This window comes from Pygoscelis adeliae, unplaced genomic scaffold, assembly GCF_000699105.1.
Source record: "Pygoscelis adeliae isolate BGI_AS28 unplaced genomic scaffold, ASM69910v1 Scaffold71, whole genome shotgun sequence".
Taxonomy (NCBI): Eukaryota; Metazoa; Chordata; class Aves; order Sphenisciformes; family Spheniscidae; genus Pygoscelis; species Pygoscelis adeliae.
Genome location: NW_008824356.1, coordinates 2,992,344 through 3,009,459, shown reverse-complemented (window position 1 = coordinate 3,009,459; position 17,116 = coordinate 2,992,344). Strand labels below are relative to the sequence as shown.

At 35.9% G+C, this 17,116-nt stretch overlaps 1 protein-coding gene across 1 annotated transcript in view; it reads left to right on the top strand.

Annotated features, from left to right (window-relative positions):
* RALGAPA1 (Ral GTPase activating protein, alpha subunit 1 (catalytic)) overlaps positions 1–17,116 on the top strand; it is a 125,015-nt gene that overhangs the window by 30,320 nt on the left and 77,579 nt on the right. Inside the window, exons 16-20 of the mRNA XM_009319372.1 lie at positions 1,670–1,810; positions 7,710–7,877; positions 11,230–11,354; positions 13,591–13,807; positions 14,933–15,109. Coding sequence (XP_009317647.1) covers positions 1,670–1,810; positions 7,710–7,877; positions 11,230–11,354; positions 13,591–13,807; positions 14,933–15,109 — 828 coding nt within the window. The remainder of the gene's footprint in view (positions 1–1,669; positions 1,811–7,709; positions 7,878–11,229; positions 11,355–13,590; positions 13,808–14,932; positions 15,110–17,116) is intronic.

Genomic DNA, 17,116 nt, shown 5'->3' with positions numbered 1-17,116 from the left:
CCCGCCTCCTTGCTAGTATCAGTGCAATATGATAGAAAAGATCCAGTCAAATTACAAGGAACGCTTCATGCTAAGATTTGTAATCAACACAGTATCCAATCTCAAAAGCTTGGTTTATTTAGAATCATAGAATCATTTAGGTTGGAAAAGACCCTTAAGATTTACTATGTAGCTTGTTATTTTTTCTCTTGCCTACATTCATTTTAAGATGCACAATGATGAATGTAATGCATCTAACTGTCACTGTATCCTGAATTTTATTATTGCATCTCTTAAAGAGATGTTAAAGCCTTACACGTAATTGCCTTTTTTTTTTTTAAATTGGTTTCTGTCTTATAAACTAAGTTTAATAGAGAATGGCTTCAGTCTTAAAACGTCTGTCTTTCTGAATTGTTTTTTCAAACTGATGTCAAGACTCCACTTAAGTTGTGCTGCATTTGTCAAATGTTTTCTGCTCTATGTACATTGATCTACCCAAGTTATCTGCATGTTGCTATTAGGGACAATTCTTTAACCTGATTTAGAAGTGTGATGTGCTCAACTTTCACTGCACTCCATTCATGTACTTCTGATTCCCATACAGATCAGGAGCACTAAGATTCTAAGTCTATATTCCATGTTGCTTTGAAAATACATGTAGAAAAGTTCAAAGACTGATTAAATACTGTACTGACTATTTATGTAAGATGCACTAAAGTTTCCTTAAAAGAAGTTTATCAGCAACTATTTTAAAACAAGTTATCAAATTTGCAACAGTTTGAAAAGGAAGCTGCTTGAAACAATGAATATTACTTTTTGAAGAACTTCAAGTGTATTTTGAGATTGAACGCAGTATCGGTTCTTGCTGTGTCTTACTCTGACAAAGGAAAACAAGTGTCATAAAGATTCATTTTAAATCTATTGGAAAAGCTGCAGATACAACCTTGATCCTGATGCCACAATTCTTATGTAAATTTTCCATTCTGTAGGACTGTTGGCAGAAGATGAGATATGAAAAGGTGAATTAGTTTCAATTTAGCAAGATTTATCCTGTATCGATTAAAAGCCAGACCCTATAGATAACAAACAATTTAATGCTTTTTGTTGTCAAACCATTTCACTTCAGTCACTTCATTTTTAATGTGGAACTGTGACAAGTCGTATTGCAAATTTCTCCACACAGAATTGGTCATTTTCTCTTCATGCTTTTGAATCTCTTTTGGAGAATCTTGAATTCAAGAGTATGGGTATGTGTAAAATTCAGATACTTTTTTAGGACTAAACCAAAGGAAACTGCAAATGTAGTCTAAGTTGCTTTTTCTGTTAAAAAAATTCAAGTTCTGAGTGCTTGTGGAGTGACTTTAACTTTGATTTTTCAACCCCTGATGCAACGGGAAAAAAAGTGTTAATTAGTTTCTTGATTTTGAATGCAAAATCTCTGTAATCGTCATAATAAAGGCATTGTTGCTGCTTTACATAAAACTTAAAAACTCAAAATGTCTTATGTGTCCACTGATTTTTTTCTTTCTTACAGCTCTGCCAATATCTGCCGTGCTGAAATGTTTTAATTTTTGAATTTTCTTCCTTTTTATCTTTGTTTTCTCTGTTGCTGCTTTTTCTGTGACACAAGCCTTTCATTATAGTCACTCTTCTTTTTTCCTTCCCCACTTCTTTCTTTTCCTTTTTAAAGCCATGAGAAGCCGATCCATTGGTGAATGTGCTCTGCCATCGGCCTATATACGCAGTGCTAAAAGTGCTCCTGTTCTGATCCATACTTCCAAACCCTTCTTGCCTGATATTGTTCTCACTCCCCTTTCTGATGAGCTTTCAGGTAGTGCCACCTCTGCTAATTTCTGCACCCCCTTTATCACTTTTTTAAACCTTCTGCTTTCAAATTCTGCTAAATCATTAAATTTTTCGAAGTAAAAATACTTGGGGGATGGGGGGAGAGGGGAAGAGATTAAGAATGAATATGTTGAGTTATGTAAAATACCATGCTATTTTGCAATTCATTCTGGAACTGTTGGAAGTTAGTGCTGTGCCAATGTTTACTATTATAAAAGTGAAAATTAGAGAAATCTCTTGTTTTTTCAATTTATTGGTAAGCAGTAATAGCAGCAGCATCTGTCTACCAGAGAGTACAACTAATCTAAAGTTTTTATTTGTGATGAGTGAGGGAGGAAAAGGAAGAACATAATTTTACTTTGACTTGCCATTTACGTCTTTCTACGTAAATTTTTTAATTCAGTGTCATAGATGTCGCGTGGACAACCATGATAATGATATATTTAGCTCCCATGAAAAAAGAATGTCTGAAGTATATGGTATCATATAATATGCTTTACAGTATGCCTGTTTTTCATTAATATATAAAAACAAAAAACAATCTATAGTTTGGAATTCTGAAGTGCTGTGTTTTGGTGTTCTGTTCCAAATGATCCATTTTTTACAGAGTTGTAGTTTTGTCAACATTATGTTTTGTCCAGCAGGGGGGTTGGCTAGAAGTTTGACAGTAGCTTTCTTTGGATAATTTTCTTTGAACAAATAGGTTCAGCAATTAGAATTAGCACAGATTTTAAAAATGCATGCATGAAAGTTTACAGGTAATGGTTTGGTTTTTTTTTCCTGTGCTGCAGCTATTATATAGGTGTAAATTAGTAGCGTGTAAGGCTGACAATCATATTACGCCTTTGTCTCGATGAGTGGGGGAAAAAAAAAAAGAAAGCACAGTGGGAGGACTATCTATACAGTCAAAACTGTGTGCAAATATAAGGACTTAATGGCAGTAATTTTTTAATGGAAGTTATGTTCTTTTTTTTTTCTTTTCTGTCTCTCCTGCCTGCCTTTGTTACCCAAGAAGTGTCAAAACTGTATTTTCATAATTGGATTTTGATGTGCGTCCAAAATTAAGTCGTCTTGTTGTGAAACAGAAATGTGGTGCCTTAGTAGTCAATCCAAAAACATAAATGGAGACTCGGGAAAGTCCAAGGAACCCACTCTAGAGATACCAGACTTTCACAATGAAAAATTGTAAAGTATTTTAATGCAAATCTTGACACCACAAAGAATAATAAAATACAAATTATATGTAATAAATTAATAATACTCATCCAATACAAAATCTGCACGACCAATGTAATTCTTAAAAGTGAAATAATTTTACAGACCTTTGCACTTCTAACACAGAAAAAGTCCTAGGTGCTTCCTGGTTTTGGTGTCTTCTCCAACAGATGGGTGTTGAAACAGCTTCATTATGTGCCCAAGAATCTTGAACATTGCCAGAAAACTAAAAAGCTCTAGTGAAGAAAAGCAAGCCGTTAGAGTGTTGATGGGGAAGTAGCAGAGTAAAGGAAAAACTATCCACTGGATCAGAGTGCACTTTGCTCTTTTAATTGTCTGCCTTTTTTATTGCTCTCTCTCTTCTTTCTTTTTTTTTAAAACATGGAGCTTTATCATTTTCCTTGCCTTTTCTTCTTACAGTAAATATATTCTTTTCTGAAAGCCTTCTGTGTCCAGATTTACAGCATGTAATTTGGGAAGTAATCAGATTGTTTCTATCATAAGTGTGCTTTAGGTAATGAATGATGTTTAGCTTGCTGTGACAGCCCTTCCTCTTATTTCACAATTATATGAATATCCCTGTTATGCAAACTAAATTCCAGATCCAACACAACTCGAAGGAGAGGATATTTCAAATGATTCCAAAAGAAGAGGATGCCCTTATCTTAAGTTTTCTGAAGTAGCATTCAGCTCCTTTTTAGCTGTGAAACTCCTCATTGAAAGACTGACTCACTGAACACTGATGAATCTTGACAGGTAGTCCAAAAGAAAGCATTTATGCCAAAACCTTTACCTTATGTACAGTACAGCATATTACTTTTCAAGAGGAAGGCAGAAGACCCCACTATAATTTGTTATTTATTGAGACATAATGTTTCTGCTTGAAGATCAGTCAGTAGGTTAACAAAATTTATTACAAAAGCTCAATCTTAACATCTAGTCATCTAGCATCATAGCAGATACTTTTCCTAAGATTGTAATTCCGTCACGTAGTTTCTAAGTTATGCTGTATTTCCATGTGCAGAGTATTTGCAACTTTTCAAATAGGATCCAGAAAGTGGAAGTGGAGATTTATGCTTCAAGATGTTTAGTTAGTAAAGTAATTTGGTACAGTGCAATTGTTGCAAACCTGCAGTATTTCTAAAAAGAACTTTTCTATTAACCTGTTAGAATCACAGGAAATCCAGTCTTACACATTTACAGGGTAACTAGCAAATATTCCTGCTCCTGTTGAGGATTTTCAGGTACAAGACTGCTTGTGAAAAAAAGTGTCAGTGAGACGTAGGTGAGATTCCTGGAAGCAGTGGGCCACAGTGGCAGTCTAATGAATCGCAGGTGGGAGATTTTTCCGTATGCACTGGGACTAAAAGAATCAAAGGAAGTATTAACATGGAAGGGAGACGTATATTATGCCTTTACAACCTTGCTCCCTAATCAGTAAGTAATCATTAAGATGAAATATAAAGAAATCATAATTGTAATGTCAGTATGGCTGTAATTATTCTTTAATCCCAGAAACTCACAGAATGTGTTCTTATAAAAGAATCAAAATGAAAGCTGAGAAGCAAAATGTGTTATTTTTTTTCCAGTTTCTGAACTAACTTTCCATGATGAAATATAATCCCGTCCCAACATTATATGGGAATCTTCTACTTGCGCTCATGCTCTCTTGCCAGAATGTGTCTCTCCATGAGTTTGTATTTTAGCATATCTTAACTCCCACTTGATGCTGAAAAACTACCTTTTCTTTCTGCCTTCTAGCAGAAAAAGGAGAGGTAAGGTTGATTTAAGGAAAGTTGCAATTGGGTGAGATTGGCTAGAACTACCAATTTCAATCTCTTCCTCACTGTAACGTATTAGGAACCAGGCCAGCGTTTCTCCTAAGTACGTGCAGTGTGTCAAATACACAGGCTTCTGGCGCACAATTGCAATGTGGGTAGTGAAAACTCCTTAGGGATTGATGGTGTCCCGGTTTGACTATATACCTGTGTGCAAGGGTGAGCCCTGATTGTGAAGGAGCTGTTCGTTTGGGTTTTTAAACATTGTATTTTCAGTGCTGATATTGCAATAACAGTATATTTTTCATTTCCTTAATTCCTGCCTCTGTTCTACAAAAAAGAAATCTCTATTGGCACAAGCACTACACGTTTGCTTGAAAATGTTTGTGTACTTGTCATGCATACGTAAGCACCTAAAATTAATACTGGATCAACATTGAAATAAATCTAGCTGAATTTATTTCAATGTGTGGAGCTGCTTGGCGTGCCTTTGGAGTTCTCCATCCAGTAATTTTTAACATCCTAGAAAATCATAATCACTGCATGCATGCACAGTATGCAATCCTCAGGCTGCTGCTTTAGATAAGCTTGAGTTTATAAAAGGTATGAAAGATGCATACATATTGAGGGCTCAAGATGAGATCGGTGTATCATAGTTACATATATTAATCTCATATATAACATTATCATAGATATTTTTGACTGAATCCTATGGTCCTTTCTTTGCAGCTGTAAGAAATAGCTTTGGGTCTATATAAGCACAACCTGTGTTAATCTGTGCCTAGGTCAATAGAGAGTTGAAATAACAGTTCCAACTAGAGAGAGAGACCATTCATTTCAGAGGGTGTTAATTCATATAGCTAATAATAAGTTGAACAAGAACATTGATGAGAATTTGTTGCTTATCAGAGCTGAAGAGAGAGGAAAGGCATAATAAATTGTGCCGTATACGATGATTTTCAGTTCATGTTTATTTTCTGAAATAGCTTGGATGTCTACTCTCTTTTTCTAACACAAACCTCTCTATTTCCTGTCTTAATAGCTTCTTTACAGTTCAGTAAACTTTGTATTAGGCCAAACTTTAATTTTCAAATTTTAACTTCTCTGAAAAATTGAGCATGGAAATACCACTTTTCATCTTCTTCCAACACATACATGTACTTAAGTACAGCTGTATCTCATTCCTCCAGTTTGTATGCTTTGCTCAGAAGGAAAATACGAGAAAATTCAGCTCCAGCTCTAACATTCTCAGAAAGGTGTGAGCACTTTAAAGCTGGTTTTTAATGTGACTTCGGATTATCATTATTAAGTATTACTGAAATAGGTATAGACATCCATGAAGTAATAACTTGAAATATTTATTTTGGCAGTAACACATCAGATTTAGGGGAAGGAAAGGGGCTTAAATTTTGTGCTGCTTTTAAGTAAATTCACCATTGCAGTCCTGAAGATAAACCCTCTAGATAGAACAACAAGGTAAGTCTGTTTACTGTGGCAAGTAACTCTTGTTGGTATTCATTTAAGCTCTTTATTGTTATTCCTGACTTAAAAAATTGTAGGTATGCTTTTAAAGTGGTAGGTAGTAAAAAATAAATCCAGGGAATAAGGAATTCTATCAAAAAGAAACCAACAGAAAATTGAGAAACCTGTTTTTACTTTACTGTTCAAGTGCCTATCCCATAAAAAGACTGCAAGGGATAGCTCAAATTCTTGCAATTAGTTGATTTGTCTGTAAGAGATACTTAGTCTTGCCTACACTGGTGATTTGATAGTATGCAGTGTTCCCATAACGTATCATGAAATCTGAAGAGGAGCGTGAAGGTTCTTTATTTTGGTGGATGATGTGAAGTGGGCTGAAGATACTTCTCTACAATTCCTAGGTGATCCATGTTGGAACTGCAGCTTTCATTACAGTTAACTATGATTTGTACTGATGCTAACATATTAGCAGTCTCAACGGAGACAAGGAATCACTGATTTAAATGGTCATAACAAATGTTCTGGTCTTTTCATAAACAAAAGTGGTTTTACTCTAATGTTAACTGTTGTGAGGCTGCAGGATGTTTTTCAGTAGCAGAGTCCTTAATTTGGTAATTCTCACAAATGTCACATTTGCTTGGGTAAAACTGGAAGAAGAGGGGGAGGTAAGCTTCCGTTTAGTATTAAGTTTTGCATTTTGAAGATGAGAGACAAAACATCCTTCTAGGGAAAAAGGGTGTATCTTTAAATTATCCAGTATGTGTAGTCATCTTTTCCGTATAGGGCGAGCTCTTCCCTGTCATTTAAAAGCTTTAGTCTTTAGGTATACGCTATATTACATATGCCATAATATTCATAATCATATGATAGTATTCCTTTTGATATTTGAGTAACTTACATTCACACAAGTTATGAAAAAAGTAATAGTTTGCCACTTCAATAGACAATTCTAATTTTCCAGAAAACTTACTTGTTCTCTTTGGAGTTGTGCATTTTTCTGAAGATGTAAATTCCATGAAGGGTACTACTGTTAAACTAATTTGTATTCCAGGTAACCATTTCCTGAACAAGCTAGCTGGAATTATATTGGTTGAATTATTGAATTTATTGGCACAGCCCTAGCTTTAACTGTATTTCCAAACGTTCCATGGTCTCACTGTTTGTTCTCATGCATGTTAACATTTAAAACTGTGTTCTGATGGTCTAACTCATTTATATTACATTCTGTACTGGATATTATGTGCGTGTGTTTTTAACACTCTAGTACTGGAAAAAATATTTTTGTTGTACTTAAGAAAACAAGGCTCTGGACTTTCCTGGCTTTTAAAGTCACGTAATTAGGATGTAGTGGTAAATAAATATTGCCTCTGTATGTAAATTTTAGTGCATGTTACATATACTTTTTTCCTACAGACATTGACGATGCTCAAATTCTTCCACGTCCACCTCGAGTCAGACATTTTTCACAGAGTGAGGATGCTCCAAGTGAAGTTTTTGGTGCATTAAATGAGGAACAGCCACTGCCACGAAGCAGCAGCACCTCTGACATCCTGGAACCATTCGCAGTTGAACGAGCCAAAGGTGCAGTTCCTGTCATTGACAGTTCATCCCATCATGCTCCAAGCTTACAGAGTTCCACTGAGACCTCTTCAATGCATAGATCCACTGAAAGCCATATCACTGATACAAATAGCAGAGAGTCCTCCTTGGAAGTTGGGGATAGTATTTATGACCATCTTTGTCATTTAATAGGGCCGGTAGAATTTGCAAACACAGCCTTTGAACAAAGCCAGTATGTTGACCTTGAAGGTGAAGATGATCTCCTTTCCTCTCTGAGAGAATATCTTAAAGAAAAAGAAGAACTTTGCGGTAACTTTGAGATAGATAAATGTGAGGCTTCTGCTCACGAAGGTGATACATCAGTAAATAGGAATAATAGATTACCACTGGATGGATTAGAAAATAGAGATCAGACCGGTCAATGCACGAATAGCATCACTGTTACAGAAAGAGCCAATAACACAGAGCTGCACCTAGAACAAAACCAAAGTGGCTTTATAAGTAATATTGCACCTACTCAAGTAGACATTCTTACAAGAAATCAAGCGCTTGATAAAGCCAGACAGTTAAATACTGACAAACAATATGAAAGTGTGTTCAATCATGGGTCAAGTAGTCCTAGCGGCAAAGAAGGGAAGAGATACCTGTACAGGCAAGCAGCCACTGAAGCTGATGTAGATTTAGCTGTGGAAGCAGCGGTAGCTGAAAAGCATAAAAGTGCCCAGTTTAATGAAAAAGTAACCAACTCACGTGTTATGCATGCAAAGAAAATTCTTCCTAAAGCACAAGTTAACCCTCAAATGCCTCACATCACAGGCACAAGCAAACTGTCACCAGCTAAAAGGAGTATATCTGAAACTGTAACTCATAGGGCCAAAATCATGAAAATAACGACTAAAAAAAGAAATAGCGTTCACGTTACTTTTAGACCATCTACAGAATCAGTTCAATTTTACAATCCTGTTGAGAGCAAAGAGGCCGCTTGGAAAGCAAGACTTCGTAAACTCGGTGGCTTCAGTAGTAGCGGTAGTGGTAGCAGCAACAGCAGTACCAGTGCAAGCACTAGCTCATCAGCTGTCACGGAGCTGGTTAGACCTGGAATATATAGACCTCTAGATGCGATCAATGCTGCTTCAGCTGGCAGCAAGCAAATTAAGGAATCTACAGAAACTCAAGCAGCCATGTTGCAAAAAGAAGGTATTGCAGTTAATCAGTTCCATAATCGTAGTGCCTTTAGAGCTTCAGGTCAGGAGTCAGCGCAACAGCAGGGCTCCCTGGGTGGTGTTTATAAAACTGTTGTACATGCTCTTTCGAAGCCGAAGGCAAATGTTTCCCCACAGAGGCAGAACAGAATGCCAGCAGAGGCTCCACTGAGGGATCTGTACAGTCATGTAATGGGCTATTTTGGAAGGAAAGCTGCAGGTGAGCACTAACAGTGTGCAGAGCGCAAAAGGAGAAGGGCAGCACCAGTTTGGCTTAATGCAACTGAAGCAAGCTCTGATAAGCAATCAAAAGGCTTTGGGATGATCACTGCTTTCCCTGTTTGGTTATGCATGCGCCTACAGCCAGCTGATTTTTCTCCCAGCATAAGTTACTTTTACATACTTTAAATTACTAATTTCCCTTTTCAAGATATTTAGTTGAACCTCTTTGCTGCTGAAGACCATTAGGTTAGGGAAGAGGAAGAGACAGTAAATGACCTAATAAAGGATTAAGCCTTGAGAATTTTGAATTTTCATCTACCATGCAGCGCCTTAAAATTCAGCCTACTGAATGATTGGCATATGCATATTTTACCAGAATGTGCTATTCCACTCTGAGTGTAGTTTGTCAGACGGACCTGGCTCTTGACCAGCTAGGTTGAACTAATTGTATTTCTGGTTCATTTAGTGTGTTTTCTTCTTCCTCCTCCTCCTTCTCCTCCTCCTCCTCTTCTTCCTCCTTTTTCTCCTCCAAAACAAAAAAAGCCCCTCAAATTTATATTTGGAGGTCAGTTCAGATAACTTTTAAAAAATAGTCTTAAACAGAAATCTCCTATTACTGGAATGATTTAATTTCAACAGTTCTCTGAGAGTCTAATCGTAAGGTTTTGTTTGAATCTTTTTCAAAACATGCTGTAGACCTTTCTGAATTCATTCATCAAAATGGATGCAGTTACATCTTGTCAACATCTTTTATTGCTTTCTTTTTTTCTTGGAATCGTGGATGTTCATGAAGGTCTCATGATAGTCCTTCTCCTGCTAACTATGAGACCTCTGTGGACTGATCAAAAAAGAAGGCTGTCGCTCTAATATCCATTGTCTTACTTCACATCTTAAATAACCTTAAATGAACAATAAATTAACTTTCAGCAGTAATGTAGGTTTTCTTTTTTCCCATTGTTATGCTGGCATGATTAACAGAGGATTCTGTAATGCATCCTGCATCGAGATGTTAATGCCACCTGAGGGCAGTCTTTGTAAGCATAGCACTGCAAAAGCGTGACTGTCATGGGTCTCAAAAAAGCGATTTGCTTCTCTGCAGAATCTAGACTTCTGAAAAAGTGATATCTAGAAAGCACTAATTTTAGAAATACATTTTATTTGAAATCTGTAACATCTAACAGAGCCTCACTATTAGAATAAACTACACTGTGGTCTCATGAAAGATGACACTGAGGGAAAAATTCTTACAGAGAAAACATGAACTGGAATAACTTGAAGACTTTAAAGGCGAAGATCATGAAGTCAGGTGTAACAGCCACAGTTAAATATGAACAGTATAGTCACATCAAAAATATAACACTGATAAATGAGTGAACTTAATTAATTGTTCATAACCATTGACCATCCAGAGTTTGAATTTTCATTCCATGTACTAGCATGTAGTTTTATTACATAAGATTTTCTTTGCACTATTTATACTAACTGTATACGGTGCTGCATTGACATTTGTCATTACTACATATTACAACCTAGTTTACTTTTTCCACGACGTGGCTCTTCATTAGGAATGCAATGAAGAAGGAGCCTGTAGGAATCATATAAAATTTTTAGGATTTATTACTTACTTTTTGTGATATGGAGGAAGAATATATGCTGTATCCTTAAAGCAAGCATTAACAACTTTGAGTAGTGCTTACCTATAAGCTTCTTGCTCTTAAAGGTGGTACTGGAAATCAACTAACCCCTGCTTAGTGGGAAGAAGAAGCCGTACTAATTCTTAAAATAGAATCTGCTTTAAAAGAGGGAAATTCTTAAAATGCATGTTTGGCAATTTTGATTGTTTGTTTGTTTGTTTCTGTTAATTAGCAGGGTTTTTTTCTTTTTTTACCTTTGTTTTGAAAATGCCTTGATGTGTTCTTTACTATATACAGTTGTTCATTTGCTTTTAGCTAATAGAGAGGACATGAGTCAAAAGCTGCACCCTATTGATAGTGATATTGGCAGTAACAATACAAATGTTCCTGACCTCATGGATGAATTTATAGCTGAGAGACTCCGCAGTGGTAGTGCACTGGTAAGCCTTTAAACTTCCTACATTTCAATATGTAAGTCTGCATATATGTGTGAACTCATCAATGATGTTATAAATCAGTTCACTAAAACATATTTCTCTGGATTTTATGAGTCAGAAAGAATTAAGAGTATCACTTAATTATCCTTGCCTTTGGCATAGATTCATGCCATTTTATGCCATTTGTGTTTTCATCTCTCTTAAATCTTCATTGTGGAAGCAATGCGGAAGTTACTGTCAGATGAATAGTTTTTATTGAATTAAATGGCCTTAATTGCACCTGTAAAGATCTTTGTACACAGACACTTTCAGAATAATAGTTTATATGTAAATTTGCAGTCCTCAGTGTGGTATGTAGTTAGGTATCATGCTGTAGTATGGTACTATTCTCTCCAGGTATCGTCAGCGCAACAGACTACGAAACTACACCAGTATATGTTTTTCCTTCATTTTTTTGTTTCACTTACAAGTGTTGAATAATTTCTTGTAAATAGTTCTCTGCTAATTGAACGAACTTCTCATATGCTTTCTTCCTACGCTTTTCCAGAAGTGTCATGTTGTTTGGAATGTCATTCATAATGAGAAATTGTAATCAATTTTAAGTCAAGAATTTCTGGTTACTGTTGAATGCTTACAGAACGAGACAACTGATTTGAAGAGATAAGTGTTTTATTAACTAGCAACAAAAGGGAAAAGATTAAAATAAAAAAGTTGCAAATGAAGAACAGAATGGGTAACAATTTAAATGTAGCATTTCAAAGTTGTTCAGTTCTTTTTTCTGCTTAGAATTTTTTAAGATTTTTCTTTTAAGGTCATTTTAAGACACACTCCTGTAGAAAGTTGTCAACCAGTAGTTTAGTTGTTGCTAATAAGGGGCAGAACAACCTTCTGCGAAGTGATTAGAAAAATTTATTTATCATCATCTTTTATAAATGGCAAGAGAGGACTTGCAGATTTTGTCCAAATGTGTGCTTTTTTTCTTTTGTATTGAACTCATGTTTATGAAATTTGATTGTTCGTGCAAAGTGTTCTTGTTAGTAAGTCTTGAGTTACAAGACGAAAATGCTAACTTGAAATCTATTTAAAAAAAAAATCAACTTAGTCTACAAATTAATAAAACAGAATTCATCATAGCTGGCCACAGAAGAAGAGAAAAAGAGTGAATACTATTTGTTTTCACATAGGTGGGCAAGAATATTGATTATTAGTAGTTCAGACAAGAGAGTTGATACTTTCCTTAGGTAGCAAAAACCAGCCAAGATAAGTTTGAATAAATATTTTGAAACTGCCACTGATTTTGTAATCTAGCACATAAAAATAGATATGCCTTCTTAAAACAGAGTACCAACTTACTAAGATTAGTTTTAGGTTGTTATATCTATTGAATGCTAAAACCTTGTATCATGAAAAGCTTGTCAGTCTGAGTAAATCTCTGATTAGTAGTATGGTCGTAAAAGAATGGAGAAGTGACTGGGCCTTAGTGTATAAGGAAGTCATCTTCAGTCTCATAATGCATAAAGATTTCAAGCCGTTTCATAAAATGGCTTTTCTACTTTTATCTCTCTTCCCTCTCAAGCAAACAGTACTATCTGTGAAAAAAGTGGCTTAAAGAAAGACTCCAAGTAGAAGACCACCTTACTTTTACATGAGCAAATCTATATGCCTTATTTCTGCTATATGCTGTCTTTGGTGTCCAAGTCAACACCAAGGCTTAATCATAAGAAAATTAATGCATGAATTAGTAAATTCAGTTGCTTGTGGTGTACATGAAATTTTTGCTGATAGCATGGTAGCCTATAGGCCAGAAAACAGAAAATTCCTTGACATTTTTTTCTGCTTGTCTCTGGAACCAAGGTTAACAAATTTTCTTCAGCATTTTAGACATAATCTGGAGATAATATACTTTTTTACTATTTTTCTCTCTCAAGTCTTACCTAATAATGTGTGGCACATGCTAGTCTGAACCGTAGCCTTTTAAGGTATGTGCCCAAAAATTCATCTTGCAAATAAAATTTGTATTTATGAAATTCTGTGACTGCATGGGTTCTTCACTTACTGCTGCCTGTCTGGGGTTTTGGAAAGTCTTGGCTATGTATGTAGTATGATGACAATTTCTGGTTTAGGTACTTGGGAACTATTTGTTACGTTCTGACATTTGCAAATGTGGGATTGCTTTTTCTATTTTATGTAAATAAGCCATCCAAGATTGTAAGATAATTTATGTCTCTTCAATGTTTAGAATGTGACAAGAAGAGGAAGCAGTCCTGGCAGCCTGGAAGTTCCTAAAGACCTTCCTGATATATTGAACAAACAGAACCAAATGCGTCCTATAGATGACCCAGGCGTGCCTTCCGAATGGACATCACCTGCCAGTGCGGGCAGCAGTGACCTCATCAGTTCAGATAGCCACTCTGACTCTTTCAGCGCCTTCCAGTATGATGGCCGCAAATTTGAAAGCAAGTATATTTTTCCGAAAGTAGTAGTGTTTTTGATTGCTTGCTTGCTGCAAATTTCTCTTTTCTTTTTTTTAAAGTTATATGCCAGTAGTCTTCTATAAAGAGAGCTTATTTTGATTTCCCATTGAAATCATTAGCGAGTTAATGGAGCAAGCAGAGTTCTTGAGAGAGGCTATCATGTTTATAGTATACTAAACAAAACAGCACTGGAATACTACTGCGCAAAAAGCAGAACAACAATGAACAGACGTTAGAAAGCAATATTGTCTTCTCCCTGGAGCGTATCCGTCTGTTTTGCACAAAATATAAAGATGAAAGGTTACTTATTTTGGAAGTTATTTTAATTCTTTTGAAAACAGTTAGGTAAAATTTAAAGAAGGGCTTCTGACATTGTTACAGCGGTCTTTGTGTAGCTATAGATTAATCAAGATACTAAGTGTAATATCATGGTAACATTAGTGTGCTTTGTTTAATAACCTAATGCTTTTCATTCGTTTCATTTATCCATTCCCACTCTTGTTCAACAGAAAGGGTCGTTATGGTTGCTAGGAATTATGACTTCATGTATTATGTAAGAGAGAAATAATGTTTCTATGGTAGAAATTATTGAAGAAATTACAATTTTTAGGTATGTAGATGTTATGCAACTAAGTAATGTTATTTAAACCTACGTTTCAGCATGACATTCTGTCTTTAGTGTTGAAAAAGCCATTTGTTAGAATATCATTTGCCATATTTTTAGTTTGAAGTTAGTGCTTTAACAGTCAACTTGGATATTTCTTCCAGCTTGTAAATTTTGCAAATAAATTCCTTAATGTATGTTTCCATTATTTTTACTTTATTCTCATGTAGATGAACTTACAGCAACTAAGCAGAATACAGGACATGCAACAGGAATGTCTTCTCCAGAAGTACAGTCACAGTTTTGTTACAGAAATGAGAATATTCATAATAGTCAAATAATTTTTGCTGTTACATTTTATGTAAATTTTGCAACAGTGTGTTAGTAGCATAGGAGATGCACATACAAGTTTTACATGGAGGATTTTGGAGGTGATGGGCTTTTGGTTTTTATATTAGTGGTATTTTTAGGTCGTAAGTTAATACAGTACTTTCCTCATACAGATTTCAGCTTTGGCACTGAAGCAGGGACACCAGCTTCCACTGACGTTGATGCAATTTCAGGACAGCAACAAAGTGCCGAGGAGCAAGAAGTGGCCAGTCTAACTACACTCCACATAGATTCGGAAACAAGTAGTCTCAATCAGCAACCATTGTCTGCTGAAGCTGCAACTATTACTGGTAAAGTAGTTAAAAAAAAACAACCTAAAAAAAGCGCATTTATTTCAGAAATTTTCCACCCATCCTGAAGAATGCAAGTTCCAGCTTCTGCAATGAATCTTTATTCTATATAAGAAGATTCTTGGATTTCAATTATTTTTTGATTGCTATTGAAAAGTAATGTATGAAATAACATAAGTGGAAAACCTTTGTCTGACTTAGTTACCCATATGATCCTTGGCTTGGTGCTAAATGTATTTTAAACCCTTCATGAGAAAATCTATACAATTACCAGGGAGAAAACTCTTACTACATAATGTATGCTAGATCTCTTACAAGTGTCCTTTTATTACTGGTAGTCAAATAGCTAATTTTCAGGAAGGGTTTTTTCCTTGGAAGGCTTTGACAGCGCTCTTTCAAACGAATGTGTCACACTGAAGTATCATGGAATTCTTTTATGTACATCCATCTTAACCTCTCTCTGTATTGTCTGTTGTGTAACTGGGAGCTTTTAATATGCAAAATGTTAGTTATTGTGTCCTGTAAGGTCAGTTTCCACTTGTGTAACTTAAGAATTCTTTTTCTTTTAGTACTTTCCCTGTTGTTTTAATGAAAAAGTAAGCCTGTTAGGAAGCAGTGTTTCACAGCGTCAGTTGATGAGCTTGAGGCTCCACCAGTTTACTTTGCAACTGTTTCTTGAGAAAGAGAGGTAGAATGACAATTAGGTTAGCAACCACCAAGTGATGCATTTAACCCAAATTGAATGGGCTCCTTTCTGAAAGAATCTCCCTCTCTGAGGAGCATTTGGAAGAACAGTCTCTCGCCAGATTTTGTAAATGAGAAGTAAAGATGTCCATAGTCATTTTCATACTCCGTGTTCCATAACTGTAACGCACTACCATTCCTCTTACAACGCTGGGAACAAGTACCTATTTAGCTGTGAAAGCTTATAGCTACATACAGTGTCTTGTTCTCTGTGAGAAATCAAACTCTGCATTTTCAGAGATATTGAAAGACATCTTTACTTCCACAGCCACAATTTTCACTTTCTAAAATTGCCTTCCTGCTGAAAGAAGCATGGTATTAGCTTTCTTGGACATTGTTGTTCAGCTTGTTCAACAATGTTCAGCTTGACTTTCATTCTCTTCGTTTTTCTCTTTGCTGTGTGCTTGTTGAAAGTCCTTGCAGAAAATCAGTTCTTTTTCTGTTTGTTTTTATATGTTAATAATTTCATTGCTGTTCAGTATTTTTGTCCAAGTTTGCAGTATAATTGAATTGATAAGATTGCAATTAATGACTGAGTTGTCCACTGAGAGATTCTGTGGCTGTCTCTTCTTGTTGTTTGGACCACTGTTTTAGAGAGGCAGCTTTTGTGTGTCACATGCATTTAGCTGGGTTTCCTGAGGAAGCAAGACTTGTGCAATTATACTGTCTGTCTCTGTCTGACTGTTCCACACCCCCAACAATGTTGGAGCCCATTGTCTAATTTCTGCTAAATTGACGTAGCAGAAGAAAACAGAAACACGTTATTTTCTTTGAAATTTTAAGAAAGATAGGCAGCTATCTAGTGAAAATTGCATGTATGCAGAGTCCCATGACAGGGAGGCTGCAATGTGAATTCACTATATTAGATCCCAGCGAATCCATGCAGAAACTCAACCTCAAAACACACTTTGGTGGTTCTGCTGCTCAGAAATCAACTTGTTTCTAAATAGTTCTGCTTTGAAGGTTTTTGGAAGGAAAATTTCTTCTTGGCATATAGGCATTATTTCATATTCTTAGCAAATGATTGAGTTTATTATTGATTGCTGTTTACGAGTCCTAGAACAAGTTGCACCCATAATATTTGCAGTCAAATTTGGATCCACATATGCTGGAGTATTTTAGTGCTTCTTAGAAGAATCCAGTTGTTCAGCAAATTTGCCTTAATTATTTCTGGCCATTCTCTTCCATCATATGAAGGTCTCCTTCCCTCCCTCCCTCTGCTGCCCGCTCTTTCTCTCCCTCTCCTTCCCTCTCTGTCCCTGT